Source organism: Zerene cesonia, chromosome 19 (assembly GCF_012273895.1).
Source record: "Zerene cesonia ecotype Mississippi chromosome 19, Zerene_cesonia_1.1, whole genome shotgun sequence".
NCBI lineage: Eukaryota > Metazoa > Arthropoda > Insecta > Lepidoptera > Pieridae > Zerene > Zerene cesonia.
This window is the reverse complement of record NC_052120.1, coordinates 2820219-2841555: the sequence shown is the minus strand read 5'-3', so window position 1 is coordinate 2841555 and position 21337 is coordinate 2820219. Positions and strand designations below refer to the sequence as shown.

Sequence of the window (21337 nt, the reverse complement as noted above, 5' to 3'; positions counted from 1 at the left end):
ATAAGAAATTATAATTTCTGATTTTTGTGCTTTCGTTTCTATCAAACTTTTATTACGATCGTGAAATGGGTAAGGTAATGCATGCATAATATAATAACGTTATTAAAATATTCATATGAGAAGTGGGCATAGATAAAGTGTTTTAAACATGTTTAAGTAATTGTTCTGTGAAACATTAGCATTTCGTACAAATAATTGATACAGATTTAATATCTTTTTATTGCAGATCGCGATGTGCTTCTTCAGTATAATACTGATAATATTTGACTATCACCGCCTTTGAATCAATTAAGAAAACGTCCAAAATGTGCTCAAGTGTTGTGAAATGGTTGCTGCTCTTCTGTGGTATTCTATCAGGTATGTATCAGTTATTTATTGAGCATTGAACATATGATTATTTTAATCAATAGTGAAACGTATATAAAACTGAATACTAGTGAGTTCTTGTCATGTAATTGATTAGATTTACGTTTAATTTTGCGTGCTATATTTGTTTATAACGTTTTAAATTCTAATTTTGCACAATCAAGATTGAATGATATTGAGTTGAGTTTTATCGTAACTTATTACCATAAAGATCAAAATATAACTTAAATTCATAAGCACCCGTTTTAAATTCAAACTATCTCTATTTATCAGTAAACAATAATAGTACTAACAAGTGGTAAAGGAAGAAATATTTTCTGTTAGCTTTGCAAAGAACGTTCTCGAATTTGCGTTTACACAACGGAATATCTATAGACCATAAAAACAGAGAGAGCTTGATTTAATATTTCCGTGTCTTTGGTTATTTTAGTGCAAAAATCAGTGAAATTAATTTAACGTTGGAATTAACCTTGGAGAATCAGTGGGCGAAAAATTAAATCTTCACCCCAATAATATGATAACTTAATAAAATGAGGAACTGAAAGTCTTAACTAACTTACAATTTCGTTATTATTTTGTAACGGATTTTCTCAGTCAAACGTATAATAACGTTTTTACTAAGAACACGAAAATTTTGGAATTTGGTAGACCCGTTCTCGAGTAAGCAACACAGGTAAATCATTTTTATTTATATAGATCATAATTGATTGTTACTTTAAAAATATCTCACATATTGTAAACTACAAATATATTAATAATAACAGAACGAAACTAGCCATTACTCTTGTCTGTAATAAGAAAAATTGAGTTGTAAGTGGTCTTTGTGTATTATGTCCAAAATACATTATAATTAGACATTATTCAGACATTATTTCGATACATGTCAGAGTCTACGTCACTGTCAACAAATCTGTTACAAGCCTATTATGCCGCTCATTAACGTAATGGATTCTATCAAGTGGATGACGCGGAGCATTAAATCTATTGTAATTATGGTTGAATATAATGCAATTGTACTGAAAAATAGGTATTGAATAATACGGATAATCATCATCATTATCATCAGTTCAAATTTGTTCCCACTGCAGGGACGCAGGATATTGGATAATATACCCATGATGATTCAGGCCAGAATGCGTCATGCTGGTCAAGTGCGGGAAATTTTAATTTTTGGACATGCAGGATTCATTACGAGTTTTTCTTTTTATATTTTACTTTATGTAATTTTAGATTCGATAAATATTTAGACTTATAAACTCAATACATAAATATGCAAAGATGTATTCGGAGAAATTTTGACATAAACTTCTTAGATTACTCTGTAATTATAAGAAGCCTAACTAGAAACTTTAGAACTAATTAAAACTCTTTTTAACCAACATTCATTTAATGCATCCGTGCCGTTACTATAAGTCTTCACTTTGCAGTTTCTGCTAAAATCAATGATCCCGTGTGAGTGTTTGTCCTTTCATCTGGTTGAGGAAAAATATATCTATTCAATTTATTTTGAAGTGCCAGTCTATATTGACTTGGCTTTTGAGGTACTTCGTTCCATTACCACAGCGGGATTATAAACTTACGATGTATTGTGAAAGAGTCGCAATTAGGTAGATTAAGGGAGAAGTAACTTGTTGAGTTCAGCGGATAATAATGGTTGGAACGTACTAACAAATTTCGTTAGTCCCAAAGAAAACTTTGTATACGTGAGTGGAGAGTTAGAAGTCTCTAAACGCAATTTGTAGATGTTTTTCGAATTTTTTCTTTTAGTCTTGTAAGACATTTAGTGAATAATGAAGTACTATTTATTGAGCCCCAAGAACCTATTATTATATAAAGTATGGGATATTTGCATGTTATATCTCTTATACAGATTAATTTATTTTATGGAGCAGAAATATTCTATGGTTCTATTGAAGTTTGATACCCATTAGAATACATCCTAAAAAAGATTTGTAAACTCATAATGTACGAGTAATATTCTCCATCAAAATAGAAGGAATATGCAGTTAGTTAATGCCTGTGTCGGTTGTTGTGTTTTATTTCATAATGTAAACGTTGAATGAATGCTTTTATCTGATGCATTCTACTTGGGATAATTTAATCTCTTTGTTTGCTTATTTAAAGCTCGTTTTTATTGTATACATTGAAAATTGATTACTAGACCAAAAGCAACACAAAGTAGGTATATTTATAATACACTATTTTGATAACATTTTCTAGATTTTGAGGTTATGTTTTTATATGCATTACATTAACAGTTTACATATATTTTTTTTATTTTCAACCGACGTTTCTAAGAACGCTTGACGTTTTCAAATCGACTGTAATTTTTTATTTGGTTTCGTTATTTATTTATTGATAACTCAACGGAAAACGGAATGACGAGATTATTTTTGTGTATTTTATTTGATATGGATTGGTATGGTATCGGTGAAACCTACACCATAGATAGAAGATTAGATCCGATGATTAAATACAATCATATTAATATTATTTTATGGAATATATTCAAAATATTCTCCCAATCTAGTATCAATACGTGTTAGGTATGTTGTTTGTAAAAAGGCAACAATATATAAAGCCGATATCTCGCTTGAAGCTATTTGCATTTGGGTCGATTGAAAAGCGTTTGTTTACTATACAACAGTTTACAAACGAATGTGAATAAGTTTCCGTTTGAAATATCGCGAACGCACGTAATGTGTAACCGTGCGTATTTTCGGAAAATTACATGATTATGTAAGCGGTATCTAGCTATGAATTGGTTCATTTAGTACTGACGGTCACTCGCAATTCCACAACATTTACCTGCGTTCATATTGAATTAGTTAAAGCGAATCATGGTGAAGTTGAAGTTGATGATATTTGCAATAGTCTAATAAATTCGGATAGATTCGCACCATGCTGTACCTGTAATGTAGCAATTACTTATATATAAAAAAATTGCACATACGTATATCTAACAGAATGTACAAACGAGTATCTAACTAATTGATAACATAAATTTTTGAAACTATCTCCTAACTTACCTAAACTTCGACTTTGAATAGCAAATACACAAGGATCAATTTTCTTTCTCACAGATAAGTAAGAAAAACTGCTGAAGTGCATCACTTAAGTATCCACTCTGTTTGTTAAAAGTGAGAAGTATTGAGACGAATCGATGTGAAAAATTGTCAGGCTTCAAGGAAAAATTGCTTCTAAGAAACGCCTACTAAATATGCAGTGAATGTATTTTTGGATCCAAAGTTGATGAAGACACTTTCTCGTTGGTGTTGTCTTAATTTTTTTGAATTAATGAACGATTGTGCACGTTGATTTAAATAATTAATTATCTTTGCTTTTCTGCTTATCTGTGGTTCTGTAATCACTTGATAAATCTGTAAGAATATATTGTAATTGCCCTTTAAGAGTATCTATCAATCTATCGATTTATTATTCTAATTTAAAAGTAGAATAATTTTTTTTTTTTTGTCTCCACGTAACATAGAAATGTTGGTCAGTTGCTAGCATAACTATAAGAGGCGCTAAGGGATTTGAATCTACATAAATTGCCCACAACTGTTGCTACATAGTTAAAATGCGAGATAAGTTTGCGCTAAATTTTCATACTATTGATCTGTTATTGATAAGTATATTTCGTCTACACTTGCTCGTAAAAATTAATGTTTACAGAAAAAGTTATTGGGTAGCTTGATCAAAACAAACAACCAGTTAAACACAACATACCACCGATCGTAATCTGATCATTCATCATCTATTGATCGATCATCATCCGATTACTACGAGGAAGTACGTGTATGACGTTATATAAATAAAATCGTCTTTTACCCTATCTATATATCGCCGTCACATGGGTCTTAACACCTGAGCACACATAAAAAAGGAATTTCACACGAAAACAACTCGGCTTCAACCGTTTTATTACAAGAAACAATAAACCTAGCATTCCTCAGCATGCAAACAGATCTCTCCTCCCATCCCACACGGAGGCCACCCGCCCACTCAAAGTTTTTCACGAAAGGTTCGGTGATAAAATTACTCTCAATTTATTTCCCCGGTTGGCCGTTTGCTACACCGGCCACCTTTCAAGATTGTACTTGACTCATTCTTTACCTTAAATAGAACTGATTGAATACATTATATATTACTTAAGAAGAATCCTTATAATTACCAAATTCAATGCCGTATTGTACACTCTATGGTTAGTATCCCTTATTGATACATTTTCCCTACATGACTTTAAATCAAATAATCGTGTAGATATTAATTTTTTATCAATATGTACCACACATACCTCACGTAGAAAGATAATTAAAAAATACTTTAACACAAACATGATTGATGGTGCTTTTATTTAGATGCCTGGTTGAACGCCTGATTGCGTGATACAAAATAAAAATCTAATTCAAATATATATTACCTACAAGTTACAACTTTTGGTTTGGTTTGGTTGGTGTCGAAAAGTTTCAAAAATTCTTAACAACATGGCTATTACAGTTACATAAAGTGACTTATATAAAATTAACATCAGTTTATATCGCATTACGTTTTCGGTTCTCAATCATAATCAATTGGATACATTACATCACCACGTTGCCCAATACTAGCTACAATCTATTATATTTCGATTAGATCGAACGCATTGTTATTTGTAACAACAATGACACGGGAAATTATATGAATTCATACATTATAGGAAGCACTTACTAACGCGATGTTTTGCTAACTTTCCCATCGCTTTGTCCATAAAGGGTCGACTGTATCCTTTCAGGTTGAGAATGATAAATGAACCTTGATTATAGCATGTTGTGTGAGCGATAGTTAACGTTGGATAGCAGCCTATTTACATGCTCCTTTGGATAAGCCAGCCTTCGTAATCTGCAAATAATAGCAGTGTTGTTTACATCGTGCTTTAGTGTGTAAAATATTGATATTTTTTTTACTTATAAAAAAATATTATATAATAAATACTTTTAATTGATACTAGTAAAACATGTTATACTTCATATTGTTTGAGTGCATATCGTCTTGCTTATTACATTTATTTGTTAATGATATGGGTGTTATAATCGAAAGACAGAAAATGAGTTTAAAGATATGCTAAGGAAGAATAGAAACAAACAATAATTTACAAATCATTAGCAGTGGTGGCTCAGTGGTGAGAACCTAGGACTTCAAAATTGATAAGTCGGGGTTCGAGACCGGGCGAGCGTGCAGGAAATAAATTGATTTTTCAATTTATCTGCGCATGTACATAACATCACTATTGCTTAGAAGCGTGAAGGAAATCATCGTGAGGAAACCGTCATGTCCGAGAGTCAAAAGTTCGACGACATGTGACATTTGTCAACCCGCACTTGGCCAGCGTGGTGGATTATGGCCTGAACCCTCATAGGAGGCCTGTTTCCCAGCAGTGGGAACATATATGGGCTGATGATGATGATGATGATGAATGGTTCATAAAACAGTTTTATAAAATCTCGTTTTAAAACCTAAATTTATTTTTTAATTAGTTTATTAAACAAAAAAAATCAGTTTAATTTAGTTAAATTGAAACATTTTTCTTAAGAGTTTTTATTTGTATTTTATTAACCATCACTACATACTAAAAAACAAACTACTAACTTTCCCCCATATATGTGTGTCTATATGCTTAGATCTCCCAAATTCCGCAACAGATTTTGATGAGGTATTTAAATAGATAGTGATTCAAGAGGAAGATTTCTATGTATAATAAAGTAACGCAAAAGCTAGTTAATAATATTCATGAACTTCGGCGATGTTAGTGTTAAAAAACATTATTAAGTGTATTATCCGTCATTCAATTCTCCTACGAGATGCTTTCAGAAACGTAAATATTTTTATTACATCAAATTTTCTTTCTTTCCTTTTTCTCGCTCTCATTGAACGACGATAGAGTGTTTTTTCTAATAACATCGACAAATCTTTCAACTTATAAAGGTATATCTACGCCAGAACCTAATTATGAAATAAATCGTTCATTTCATTATCCTCACTAACCTCTTTTGGGTTTAACCTTATTTTATAATATTTTGTTAAGTTTGATTGTTGAATTAATATTTTTATTTCATGTTTAAATAAGAAAAGTAACATACCATAGAATATAAAAACAAAGTTTTGTAAGTCTTAATATACTGTAATATACGTGTAAAATAAATGGTGAAAAAATACACGGGTTGAAATTCCAAATCAATTATTAAAAACCTGTACGTGTTTTTATAAAATAATTGTATATTTTGTAACTCATTGTTAAAAAAAAGGTACTGACTGGGTTAATAGTCTCTTTTGCAAGCTGTATATTCATTACGGTATTTTCATAGAATAACAAACCACAAAATTGAGGTGGCACAAGTACGTTGTGCTGAAATAAACACTTTATTTAAGATTTCTTAACAAATATCCGCTTTATTACAAATAATAACTATTAAAAATTAAGTATTAAAACAATAATGACGATTTATTTGCAATTTAAGTTCAAATAGGTATGCACCGATTCGCTTTTGAACTCTTCAATTATGTACCTCTCTAACTAAAGTGTTATTGAAAGCTACGAGAGTACATTAAATTGGTCCGTTTTATATTCTGTTCATGCGAATCATATATTTTTCTTTGATTTGTACAATTTTACTTGACAAATTGTATAATACCTAAATCGCGACTTAATTTGCGTGGACATACTCCGTATAATAAGTTAGATATTCGGAAGGCAAATGACGCTATTTAAACCTATAATGTTAATCCTTAGACCTCATACAGAATTAAAAATTAAAACGTTATAGCTTCTAGTTTGGAGTGCTAAATACGCATCATAATGGATGGAGGCTTCAGATATGAATATGTTTTTTGCGGTAAAAAGTACCCTTTGTTGGAGCGTGGGCGGCTACAGTTTGATATCTGAATACTCTGAAAATACTAGTATATATGGTTTTTAATATCATCTAAATTTTTAAACATTTGATGGCTATAAGCCTTTACATTAGAATTGTATACGGCCGCATACAGTAATTAATTGCAACATGTAGAGAAGAAGAAATAAAATTCTGTATCCATACTCAACCTTTTTGTATAGTAAATAAAACATGTCCATGTCCTTAGGGGAACAGACCATGGGTTTTCCATAATCAACTTTACGTCGTCAGCACCTTTGGCAATCATATGAAAACCCCACATCTAGCTTTAATTTTTTAGTATTATCTCCACACTCAAATTATCAGAACCATAACACGGCCCCGTTGCGTTAGAAAATGACAAACTGAGAAAAACATTTTCACATTTTATCATTGAGTATAGGTATGGAATTTGTAAGAATCGATATTTGACATTATTAATAAATTTGTTGTAATGTACTGCTCTATATTCACGATGGAACGTTCTGGATTCGAAAATGTCCAAATAAAATAGGGTTTTAACCCAAGTATGAATAGAATTATCACAATCAAGAGAAAACTTCAGAGAACTTGCAGCTCAAGGAATTTTCTGTCTCTTAATATGAAAAATCCTGCGCTGAAACATAAATATTATCTTCACACTAGATTTTGTAACAAGCACGAAATAAATTCAAAAAATTATAGAACGCGAAATATAAAGAAAAAAAAATGTAAAACATCTTACATATATATGAATTCGCTAATTTAAAATTACTAGCTGTGACCCGCGGTTGAAACCGCGTAAGTCCGTATCCCATAGGAATATCGGTACAAAAAGTGCCTATGTGTTATTTCAGTTGTCCAACTATCTACGCAGCAAATTTCATTGCAATCGGTTCAGTAGTTTTTGCGTGAAAGAGTAACAGACGCACACATACATCCATCCTCACAAACTTTCGCATTTATAGTATTATTATTCGCCAATAGATGTCAGGAAGAGTCATAATAAATTGTGACTACTCAAACGCCTCCTATTTGTTAAAAAAGTAAGTTTAAGTCGATAAAACACGAATAAAACACGAATATGATATTTTCTAAAAAAGATTGCAAGCTAGATCGATTTATCGTCCCCGAAACCCCCTATATACTAAATTTCAAAACGCACTCACTGTCCTCAGCGCATTTGCAATAATAACGAGTTTGTGTTCTGCGCGTGTCTTTTGTTTTTAAATAAAACCTTTTGATTCGCACCGCTTTATAACGAAAACAAATAATCGTCATGTTATATGGAATTTTTATTGTCCGAATATTCAAAGGGATGCTTGGGAGAATTCGAGTAATTGCTTTTGTTAAATTTCAATAAAAAAGCCAGTAAGGAGAAAAGCTGTCATAGTTGGAATATATGGGATGTGTTTGTGCAGAAACGTATGATTGACGGTACGGTAGGCGTTTCACGATAACTCCGTGTACCCAGGGTTACAAGGTTGCCTTTTCAATTTCATTTGATGCGCGTCACCAAGAAAAAAATTCCAACGAACGAAGTATAATGTATTAACATTCGTTCCGTGGAATCAAGGGAATATTTTTATTAAATGGAAATCAAATAGGAATACAAATGAAAGGAAGCCTGCCCTGCTAGCTTCCCCAGATACAAAAATCATACAATGAAATTGCTATGTTGCGACGTGAAAGACAAACAAACAAATGCACTTTTACATTCATAAAATTAGTAAGAATACCTAATGGCCTAATGTTTAGTATATTAATTACTAGCGGTCCGCTCCGTCTTCTGCTCTGGTGCGTATTATATAGTACATATACTATAGCCTATAGGCTTCCTAAGTAAATGGGTTATCTAGCGCTAAATTTTTTTTTAAATCGGAACGGTAGTTCTTGAGATTAGTTCGTTCAAACAATCAAACAAACTCTTCAGGTTAGTGTATTAGTATAGATTTCAGAGCAGATATATTTTAAACTCATAAAAGCGGAAGTTTAACTGCGTACGCTGCGTGCTTCTCTACCTATAAATGTATTATTCTACAACTTCCAGAAAGTTTTATTTCAATTGGTTATAGTTATATAGCTTAAAGCATGAATAAACACATTTTATATTATGTGTAAAGCTAGGCCTAGCTACTAGTTTGTGTAATAAGTCTCAGTGGCCGGCTATGAATATGTTTCATGTCAGTAATTAACTCTGGGCTTTTTATGTTGTATATTTTAATTACAGCCCTCTAAAATTTGCGTGCAGTCTCTCGCAAAATTAATAAACGCGTCGTTTAGTTTACTGATAATGGTTAGTTATGGTTCGTTGCTGTTGATCAAATTTATGACTAAAAAGGCTGAATGCACTCTATGTTTTTTAATGGACGCAAAATGTGTATGAAATTAATTTATGGTTTTTATTACAACTTTGGCCCATTTTTACTTTGAAATGTTTGATTAGATGTTGATCTATATGTATTTTTATTTTCTGATACATTGTATTACAACTTCTTGTAAACAAGAATTATATACAAAAATTTACTATATTATTATTACACATTTAGTATCTACATATAAATCAAATAATCTCAGTTATCGCATTAACGAGTCCTAACAAAACGCAATAATAAGATATACAAACATCATGAACGATTATCTCGCTTGTATGAGATCAAATGAAATGTCAATTGTTGAAACAAGCACTTTATTCACCGCTCACGTAGAACCGTCAAGCGCATTTCTAGAACATTCCCTGAACTCACTTTGCATTTTACTATGGAATTATTTATTTACTTTCTGTATCGTTTCCAAATGACAGAGCATTATTCTGAGTTATCTGAGACGTGATTTAGTGTTGTTATTGTAGTATTCCCGATAGGACTGGTTTATTGTTGGGATAAAGTAAAAGGATTTTACTCGAACAAGATAGATCTCAGTGTAGAAATTGTTATTGGTAGTGAAAGCAACTGCGATTATATTTGGTTGTTTTTATATTTACAGCAATATGATATAAACTAATGATAAACTAATAATATATCAATGATAAAGCGATGCTAATGTAATCACAAAATCACTTAAGATAGTTTAAAATATATAGATAGTCTAATAACTGTCTATAAATATATAGATAGTGTACATACAGGTCAGATTTGCAAAAAATAATGATAATATTACACAAGTATAAGATGTAAAAGACAAAGGGCTATTTTCAGAGTTGTTCAAGCTGAATTAGACAAAAAAAATCTTTAATATCCTATAAGTAGTTAGAACAGCCCTTGGACGTTTAATTGACACTCGTACTTGGAGCCCTTCCTTTGTGGAGATTACGGCTTGTAATTACATTTTAGACTTACTTTTACTGCCTTTGAAGTTTTTTTTTATAAATTTTACTAAAAGGATACTGGCAAAACTTGCTGGACTAAATTAACGAAGAACATTTTTAAAAGGACGTCATGGAAAATGTACGGGTACGGGCGATGTGGCTGGAAATTATTTTATGATAATGTATTTGTTTGTGTACGAATAAGTTGCTATTAAATTAATCAAACCATTTAATTACACGGAACTCGAGGAAAATTTAAACACTGAAATATGTAACATTAGCGTAACTTTAATTCGCTATTTGATTGAATAAAATACCTCAAATACATTTAAAAAAAAATATGTAAAAAGAACATTATTTGTGTTTATTATCATCGATATCATTCCGAATAGAGATGTGAATTCGTATTCTGAAATATTTGTCGTACATCAAGACGAATCACCCTAATGTCAGCTTTTTATTTCCTCCGAAACGCTCCCAGCTCCATAAACGCTTAAACATCAAGTATAACGCATATTAAATTTACATAAAGCCCAAGTCGAAGGCCTTAAATACTGATAAGATTTCATATCATCCATTCAACAGCATGTTACGGCAGCGTAATGTACACCGCACACGCAATAAATACCTATACGTACTTACTCGTGCAAATATCGGTGAACGAAAACAGACCATAACAAATTTTGATAAGCGTTATAATCCTCTGCTGTTAACCTAACTCAAAGTAACACACCGTACAGACAACTCCAGTTAGTTTTATTGTTGTTGTTCTTAGAAATGTTTACAAACAGCGCGTTTTATTCGTACCTGCGAATTTATCAGCAAGATACATAACATCTTATTACTTAGCGATGTGTTTTGTAACAATACGAAATTATTTAATTTTATTTGTTATAATGTTTTGGAAGCAATATGATATATTCAAACTTGTTTTGTCTGCCATGTTATATATGTCTTCGACGTAAAATTGAGCGTGATTGATTGATAATATATTCATTTAACTTTCCAATTATAAAACATAACTTTTCTAATAAATTCCATTTTAAGATCAATACTTAAATATTATTAATTTCGAATTGACGAATCGAAATCGAAATTCGAAATCTTAATGACGTTTTTATTAAATTTGTATCCCCTACCTTAAATATTTCGTGTCTTTCATTCTGTGTTTATGCATGCAGGAAATAAATAGATTTTTCAATTTATCTGCACATGTGGATAACATCACCACTGCTTAAAACGGTGAAGGAAAACATTGTGAGGTAACCGGCATGTCCAAGAATCAAAAGTTCGACATGTGACATCTGCCAACCCGCGCTTGGCCGGCTTGGTGGATTATGGCCTGAACCCTCATTGGTGTCCCAGCAGTGGGGGGACATATGTGGGCTGATGATGATTTTGTGTGAATTAAATTTTGGACACAGATTTGGCGCCCTTTGTGACAAACACATAAAACTATATTCTATCGTAACCTAATTTGCTAACGCTGGTAAGGTAATCCTTACCAGTTAATTCATAAATTATTTCATTAGTTACATTTGAATGTATTTCTCTTCAATCGAAATTTAATCCAGTAAAACCATTTTGTCTTTAATCCAATGCCTTTTATACATATTTCATGTATATTTTATGAAGATTGCCTCATAAGATTTAAAAAAAAAGTCGCAATTGGCACCGACACTCGATATTACCTGTCGTTCCAGCCAACCTCATTTCCTCAATCCCATTTTCTTTTTCCATTTATTTGCTCTTTTTATTATAGCTTTCATAAAAGTACAATGATATTCTGTTAGCCCGAGAAATATTTTATTGCGTCGATTATCTTGATTGGATTTTTTTCTCAGTAATTGGGGTATATTGGCAAATCAAATGTGAAAATACGATGATAAGCTTACATAGATTGTACGGAGAATTCAATAAATACATGAAAAGTTAAATCCCGTACCAATAAATACATATTGCATTAAAATAAATGTTCAATTGTTTATTTGAGAAATCTTATCATATATGATTAATAATAATGCTTGTAGTATTCTGTGGCACTTAAGCATAAGTACGCGTAATTTATGAAATTGAAAAAAGGGCTTAAACTTCTCGTTGTTATAACTTCAAAAATACTATAAGTATTGAACTGACAAAACAGTAACATAATGTGATGTGTGATGATGATCTATGCTCGGATTTTATATGTATTGGACGTCTTATTGTGTTCTTCACTGCGTTCAATTACTTCGCGTTTACTTATAAAAACGTTAGCGGCACCTCTTAAACTGAGATAAAATGTTACGAGTCCAAATCTTTATATGAACTTGGAGTTCTTGAAAAAGGTTTAAGTACCCTCATGTAAAAAGTTCCCGCGAAGACTGAACAAGCGGAGCTTACTGAAGCGTTGTCTCGGAAGGTTTCGAGAATTTAATAAAAGACTCGGTTCTATTGATTTGGTTACATTCAGAGTACGCTATTAGTGTAAAGTGTTTGTTTAAAAGAGAGAAAGAGGAATAAGTAAACCGATAGAGATGTAAATTCGAACCGACCCGCTCCGCTTCGTCCTTACTTTGAATACAGGGCTGCCATTTTATATCTTTGGGCCCCGTGTAGCAAAAAAAAACGTATCCAATATACATTTTACTGTTAGTATTAATTGTTCAATGCTTACGAAATTTACTTATCTCAATGACCGATTTTAGTTTTTTAAATTCTTGATTTCAATGAAGTTAAATTTTGAAGATTTTATATTTCGTTCAAAAATCGTAAATAAGACCATACATATTTATATATATTTGAATGTTTGTCACGTATTAACTTAAACACATATAAATAGTTCAACATATGCCAATAATCTTTTTTTTATGTCATATGTCATCTGTATCATTTCTATACCATATACGAAAATTCGATATTATATAATATTCCATTCTATATCTAATATTTCGCAATATTCATAGATATTTAATGGAGCCCCAAATGCACTAGTACACGTCTGATAATGATAAGAATCAGATCCGACTCACGGAAACGGAAATTGCTTTAGGACAACCGTAGTTTACTTTTAACGTTGGGAATTCAAAATGGACTCATTTTAAAATAAATTCTAGTAACGCGGTCCACGTTATACTTGTTTATGAGATAACATAGATTCTACAACAAATGAAGTCACGTATCTTGGGAAAATCTAGAAAATATTTTATATTACTATATGCCATTTATATATATAATATAATAGCGGTTGTATTAAACAATTACGAATTTGAAGAAAGTGTTCAAAATGGTATAGGAAATAGCCAGAAATGTTTTCTTTAGTTTCAGTGTGAGAATCGGTCTAGTTCAAGTTGGCCGTACGATACTAAGGGCCCCGTAATGGGCCACTAAGGGCCACAAATAAGCTAAAGAGTAGCTGTTAAAAGTGGTTATCCATTTTGTTATTCAAACTTAACGCTTAAATTCTATATTTTATGATTTGTTGTTAGTAGCAATAGAAATTACTGACATTTTTCAACTGTCTTCACTATCACGGTTCATGATACACACACAGACAGATGGATAGCGAAGTTTTAGTATTAGGCTGCAGTTTTACAAATAAATTAATAAATAATATATTGCAAAATATAAAACAGAAATAAACTTAACAAAAGCAACTTAAAACTAGCATACAAATGGCGGCCTTATAGCTAAAAGCCCTCTCTGCCAGGCAACCGTTGGGTAAAGGACAAAATATTTTACAGCGAAAGGCATATATAATTATTATTTACAAGTTAAAAAAATCAACAGGAGATTGAGCTTATACGTTATATATCTACTTACTCTAAATAATACAAAAAATACCAAATTACAAACGATTTCATCTTGAATTACAATTATACTTGATTTTTATAAATAAAATGACATAAATTCGTTCTCAGTTCTGGAATATCGCTTTGTGAGGTTCTTGACAAGAATTAATATATTCAATTGAAGATCAACTCTAAGACTTAATTAAATCTGTATGTAAAAGACATTTTACATTTGTTAAATTATTCGGTCGGAATACAGCTTTTGGTAAAATCTTGAGCGACGTTTATTTGAATCTTAACTAAATATTTCAGCTTAAGATTTATAATGTTTGACAAATCACGAGCATAATGATTGAAATTAAAAGAATCAATGTAATCTAATATCCTTACTAATATTATGAATGCGAAAGCGTATTTGTTTGTGTATTTTTCACGTCCCAACGCACCCATTTTATGATATGATTTTAGTGTATGGGAATAGTTAAGACGAAGAGAAAGGGACCTAGGCTACATTTTACCGCAGTGAAAAATATAATACCCATGGGAACATACATGTGGGAGACGAGCACGCTTCGGCACGAATTGGGCCAGCTCGCACCCAAGAAGTACCACACTCCCACAGAAAACCGACGTGGAATAATAGCATGCTATTGTCTTTCGTACGGCGAGTGGGGGAGCCGGAGGCCCGTTTCCTTTTCCTGAACCTTTCCAGTCCATTCCTTCTTTCCAGTCATCAATCCTTTCCTTATCTCTTACCACTTAAAAGCGGGCAGCGCACCACCGCCCATGAACATTGCACTGTCTCTACGAATGTTCATGGGTGGTGGTGATCGCTTACCATTTGGCGAACCACCGTGTATGTATGTATCATGTATGTATGTATGACAATAACTGTTAATTTCGATAACAATTAACAGCTGACAGAAGGCAAGGCTGACAGAGGGCTAGTCTTCAAAAAACAAACACAACGGATTCGCCGAAGCTGACTAGAATTTTATCTATCCGCGTTCCATATTATGTTAGTGGCTTTTGAGATAAACTTGTTAAAGCTATTAGCCGGGACAATGTTAATATTAATCCTGAGTCACTCGAGACGGCAGTAGTTGCTTTATGAAGTAATCTTCGTGTTTGTAATAACTTTGAGGTGAAGACATGAGACGGTCTAGACCAGCTGAAGCTTATGTCTTAATTTCTTGCCGTGTCAACGCTATATTTCACTTCCCTTTCGTACGTTATGTCGCAGAAATTTTCCCTTTTTCTGTATTATTGTGCTGATGTTATTAATGTCATATAAAAAAGTATATGTTAAATCGCTATTAGTAATTGTTATTGTTGTTTGTACATTTACCACCTTTGGTTAAATTGACATAAATCGATAAACAAAAGCATAAAATTTTACAGTGAAAATATAAAGTTCTTACGGAAGCAAAGAAAATCACAGGTAAATATAACAAAATATGATAACAGCGTATTCGTGTTATTGCATTTCATGTCATTAACTTCCCTGTATAGAGGTTTGTCGCGGCTCGTCGCGTTGATTTGACTTAATATTTGTATTAATAAAAAAGATAAGTAGGTATTTATATACTTTGTCTTTTGCGATAAAATGTTTTTAATATATGAGTGTATTATCAGATGAACCGCGTAGGTTGATGTTTTAATATAGGCTTATACAGACAAATGTATGGGGTATGGAAGTTTAATAATAAAACAGTAAAAGAGAGTAATTATATATTCTTATTGCATAGTCACTATTTTTTAGTGTTACAATACTGCAACGAAATGAGCTGTTCCTTAATAGATAATGGATATTTTTGTATTCTATCTATGATGATCTATTAATGATTACCTATCAAGTATAATATTATAAATGTGAAAATATTTAATTTGGATGTTAGTCCGTCAATCACGCTGAAATTACTGAACGGATTTCTATGAAATTTGTTAAACAGACAGGGTATGAGCTGACTTTGGTGATAGGATATTTTTTATACCGATTAAATGTTCTCTTGGGATAAAAACAGGAGTCTTGATATCCGGGTGGAGCAAGGACGAGTGTCTAGTAGTATATTATGATCATTCATCATTAGTTTTCAGCGAAGCACTAGTACTTTCCGCTTGGGAGCAATGGTGCCACATTCAGTCTCTAATAACCAATGTAAAATTATCCCCAACTCGTTTTCACCAACATACCACGTAGGTGAATATAAGTATGTAACATGTAGTATAATATGCTTAGAGGTAAATAATATCAAAAACTCTTGATTAACAGTTACAAGTTTGACGAAGTTCAAAACATCGACTAAATTTTGTTAGACTTAATCCTAAGAAAATGTATGTAAGCCGTAAGGATGTGAAGTTTTAATTACAAGGTAAGTTGAAAACACGTGTAGGCATGTACAAACATACGATAAAAGTCGAAGTTCTACTGGAGTTCTGAATATGTTGCGACGAATCGTTTGTTTTCTAGAGGTTTCGACTGATCTCTAAACAGTAAAGGAACCCAACTTTATCGGATATCGCATCGCTAAAAAAGCTTTTTAACTCCCAAACTAAAGGATGTGGCGCGTTTCGGGTGTTTACTTTGTGGATTAAAAACATTATGTACGAATACATTTACCTACGACAGAGCGCAGCTGTTTAATTCTCTGACATAGCAGTGAATTTAACAGTTCATTAGAAAATGAATTAGCGAAATATTTGTGAAATACCTGTAACCTTAGAAGCGAAAACGAACTCAACTTTTATACGATTTTAGATTTTTTGATGTTGTATTGTAACAAAAATTTAAATTTGAAAATAGTAAGTGTTTTATAACCAGCACATAGCTTAATAATTATGTTTTCTTTTTCACAGTGAGTACACAAGACACGTACATGTATACGAGGGATTGTAGTAATAGGATAAAACCTAAGCAAATAGTTGATCCAGACAAAGAGACTAATAAATTGGCAAGCGTATTTGATAAACAATTCAAGGGAATCAATGAACACGCTCGCTGTAAAAATGTTCGAAATGTCGATGTTAATAATATAATGAGTAAATCGCGAAGAAATTCGTTAAAAGTCTTTTTGTTTGGAAATATCACTCTGCAAATGAAAGTAGCAATATGATTGAGGATGTTGTTTAAAAATTAACAAAAGATTACAAGATTCAGGCAGGAAGTATAATAAAAATATCTGTTGAAACCTTTTTGATTTTTTTTATCTATAGAAACATCAAAGCTTACAGAATCATCAAAGGAATACAAACAATATTGAATTCACATAATTATAGTTATACTTCACTGAAAAGGTTTTATTTTTCGGATAATTTAATTAATCCATGTGTATTGGGTTATTAGAAATCGGAACTTAATTGGCCTTTGCTTGTTTAGGGACTGTAATATGTGTCTTATCTCTCAATTTATGGCAACCCTAAACCATTAAGGCCCTGTCTCATCCCTTCTTATTCTGCTAAGCGTACACCATTTATCGTTTATGTCTTTACTTAAATTGTTTTCCCCTGTTTAATGTGTGCTGTTCCTTAATTATGGTCAAGGTGAATTCCATGGATTTGCTGCTTAGTCTTGAGATTGTTGGATTTTTTTGTTGTTATATTTTTTGTTCTTAAGACGGGAAATATAGCCTTGTACTAAGACATAAGAAAGGATTAAATAAAAGCGTAAAGTGAGTTGGATCTAGGCAAAGTGATTTTGCCGCAAGAATATAACACACTGTCGTTTAGTTTCCCAGGGGCCCGTTTCCTCGCGGTGGTGGTGTTCGCTTACCATTGCCACCATCTTGATTATCCGCTGTGACATAAAAAAGTTAAATTGTAGAATCCAGAGCAAAGTGGTTTTAAGATTATAAAGCTTTTAGTGAAGCAGTCAAGTAATTGTTGACGTCATTTTAGAACTTGATTCATTTTCACTTTATGTTTAACAAATTTGATTGTTGTGCGCTAACAGAGCGCCGAAAATGTATTTCACTCATACAAATTTTCACTCAAACCAAAAGATCTTGGGTATAATTAAAGTATCAAAATTGCTCCTAATAATTTCCCACGCAAATTACTCTTGAAAATCTTAGCTCATTGTAATGACAAGAAAGGGGAAGACGCTTGGAATGTTCTAGATCTGAGCGGAACAAAGGCTCGTTAAAGAAAAGTAGACTTTGACGGCGCAATGAATAAATAATAGTGCGTTGAATAAACGGGAAATTGTTTGCCGCCGCGCCGTTGCAATTGTCGACTGTTAGCATTTAATTGTAAGGAGTAAACCTGACTGGGATGCTATATCTGCTTTGATATTACTCTCCGTTATTACTTTTGTTATTGTGTACATTACAATTCCCGTAGAGAGAAGATAAATTGTTAATAACATTATATACAAGCTGATGTAGCACGCAAGTTTTAACTAATGAGTAGTTTGAAGGTGGGGTAAAGATTCCTTCGTTAATAAACATATGATAGAGTTGAAGTATTTCTAGAATATATTTATCATCTTACTCTTTAATTTACTTTACGAATATTAAACAGAACTATAAAAACATCTGGAACACAAAGTATTTCACTCCTATTCATTAGTTTGCCTATTAAAGTATGAATTATTAACCAAGGATTTATAGCACCTATTCCCCATGGAATTTTCCCTAATTCTTCCGAAGAGAGCAATCGCCGTAAATACGTAACGAGCTTACGCGTACGTGAGCTTTTAGACGCTCCGAGTTACTTATTACAACCCTCAGTACTTATTGAAGTGATAACTGTAAATAAGGAGCTTCTTTCAGTGAAAATTCATTACTTTAAGGATTCCATTATTATTATTGTTTTGAAAAAGCTTTTCTACTCGAGTTAGCTCGATCTCTGCTTTAGCCCTAACTGACTGAGAACCTCAAAGAATAGGTTCGGATTCCCTAATAACAAATACTCACCTAGAATTTTGCTTATTATAGTGATTGTATGAATTGCTGCTCATTTTTTCAATATATTATATTTGACTTCTGTTATAGTAATGTTACAGTCCTTACATATCAATTGGAATTTTAACTTTATTCTTAAATGAAATCTCCACGTACAAAATAAGGTATAACTAAGCAAATTATCCACATGAATTAGGCTTTATATGAATTCCTGATACACAATATATAACATTTTGTTTATATGTTTACTACTTAATAAATACCTGCTTTAAAACACTCGAAGATGAGCAAAAAAGACGGGAAGCAAATCGTATAAATTAAATTTGGGAAGGCCTTTAATATTTAAATGTATTGAGTAGTTTTTGTATAATTTAAAAAGGTTCTAATATGAGTGAACACAATCACATTTTGGATGAATTTGAAATTTTAAACATGCACTAAACATAAAATTATATTCATAAGCTATTAATCATAACAATATGCATAGAACATAAAATATAATTTCGTTAATTAAGCATACATGGCGAAAACATAATATTAATATATTAGAAAAATTTCTACTCGTTTTTATACTTTTTAAATTATAATATATAAAAAATTACAATCTGGACTCAACATAAAGTGCCCCAAGAAAAATAATAAAATAACACAATTTGCAGCACCTGCCTTTCCTGTATCAGATAAATCACAATTTCTGTACACGACAGGTAAAGCAGGATTTAACGGAATTAATCCATAAATTCAAACCACTTCTAATTTATGGTGAGCCGATACACAAACCGTGAAACTAAAGTAGGGTAATAATGTTCGAACTATTCGTTAAACCACAAATTGCTTTGCCATAAGTTCGTATGACTTCACGCTCGTATATGCTTTTAACCTATGCGTTATTAAAACCTTTCACCGGAAGTATATTTACCTAAATTTCTGATAAAATATCTTACGATTTATTGCTCCTGGTAAGATTCAATAATAGTAATATTTATACTTTGTAAATATTATGTGTAATGTGTATATACAATGAAGAAATTTATTTATTAATTGTTCAAACTCATCGTAACAAATTAAAACGTTATGTAGCAGATTCTTGATTTTTCTTTCTCTTTTTCCACTTAATAGGCTAATGATTGATTTTTATCTGACATAAATGAGGCAATCTTGATCTAAAAGAAAATTATGTTTGTGCACTATAAACCTAATCATAAATAAGTAATATCTGAAAAAAATATTAAAATTTATTTTAATATTTGTGGGTTTTAACGACCTGATTATTTTTGTGCTTAATATTTTGTATCTAATACGTGTGAATCGTTATTTTCTATTCCTTATTATTGCAGTATCAAGCATGCCAGATGTGTGGGTCGATCTTCGTGCGCCACGCTTCGTTGTGCACGGGCATAGCGCAGTGCTGCGCTGCGAGCATAATGTGGATCCAGGAACCATTTACAAGGTAAAGTTGAGTAGTAAATTAACTTGGTAATCTGAAGTGGATATAATGCATCTCCTTAATGTCGGTGTTCTGTTTGCGTAATTCAACGCGAGGTAATGAGATAACATGTTATACTAACTTAATATTGTTTTCTTTGGAATTTTATATTTATGTGATTGTTTAGCTTTTATTGGGCAAATTTATGGTAATATATTTTATTAAAATATTTTTATATTAATCGCATATAGGTACACAGCAAAGCCTATAAGTATTATATTATCTATAGTAAAGCTATGTAATCTAATTATTAATTATGATCCAATATACGAGTAGATTGCTATATAAAAATCGTTACAATTCTAGAAAGATCCTTTTGTATTTATTTTAACAATAAAATCAATACAATTAAAATGCAATCCTTACGTAATACGAAGGTAATAATAGTATCAGCTACCATCTCACATAATTTAATCACATATATACGGATTCTGCTTTGATATTAATGAACCATTGTACCTACCTAGGACAATTATCTATTCTCTGGCTACAATAAGCCAATTTGATTTTCACTTTGAAGCGCCTAAAATTACTCAACGTTCGATATAACGTGCACAATGCCCATGTAGCTTTCAATTACAGTTTGCGCTTCAGCATTCGCCAAATGTTACGACTGT

The 21337-nt window shown here is 31.8% G+C and overlaps 1 protein-coding gene across 1 annotated transcript in view; it reads left to right on the top strand.

Moving 5' to 3' along the window:
* Positions 1-226: 226 nt before the first annotated feature.
* Positions 227-21337, top strand: part of LOC119834585 — a 38739-nt gene continuing 17628 nt past the window's right edge. The window contains exons 1-2 of the mRNA XM_038358980.1: positions 227-357; positions 20572-20684. Coding sequence (XP_038214908.1) covers positions 306-357; positions 20572-20684 — 165 coding nt within the window. The 5' untranslated portion in view covers positions 227-305. The remainder of the gene's footprint in view (positions 358-20571; positions 20685-21337) is intronic.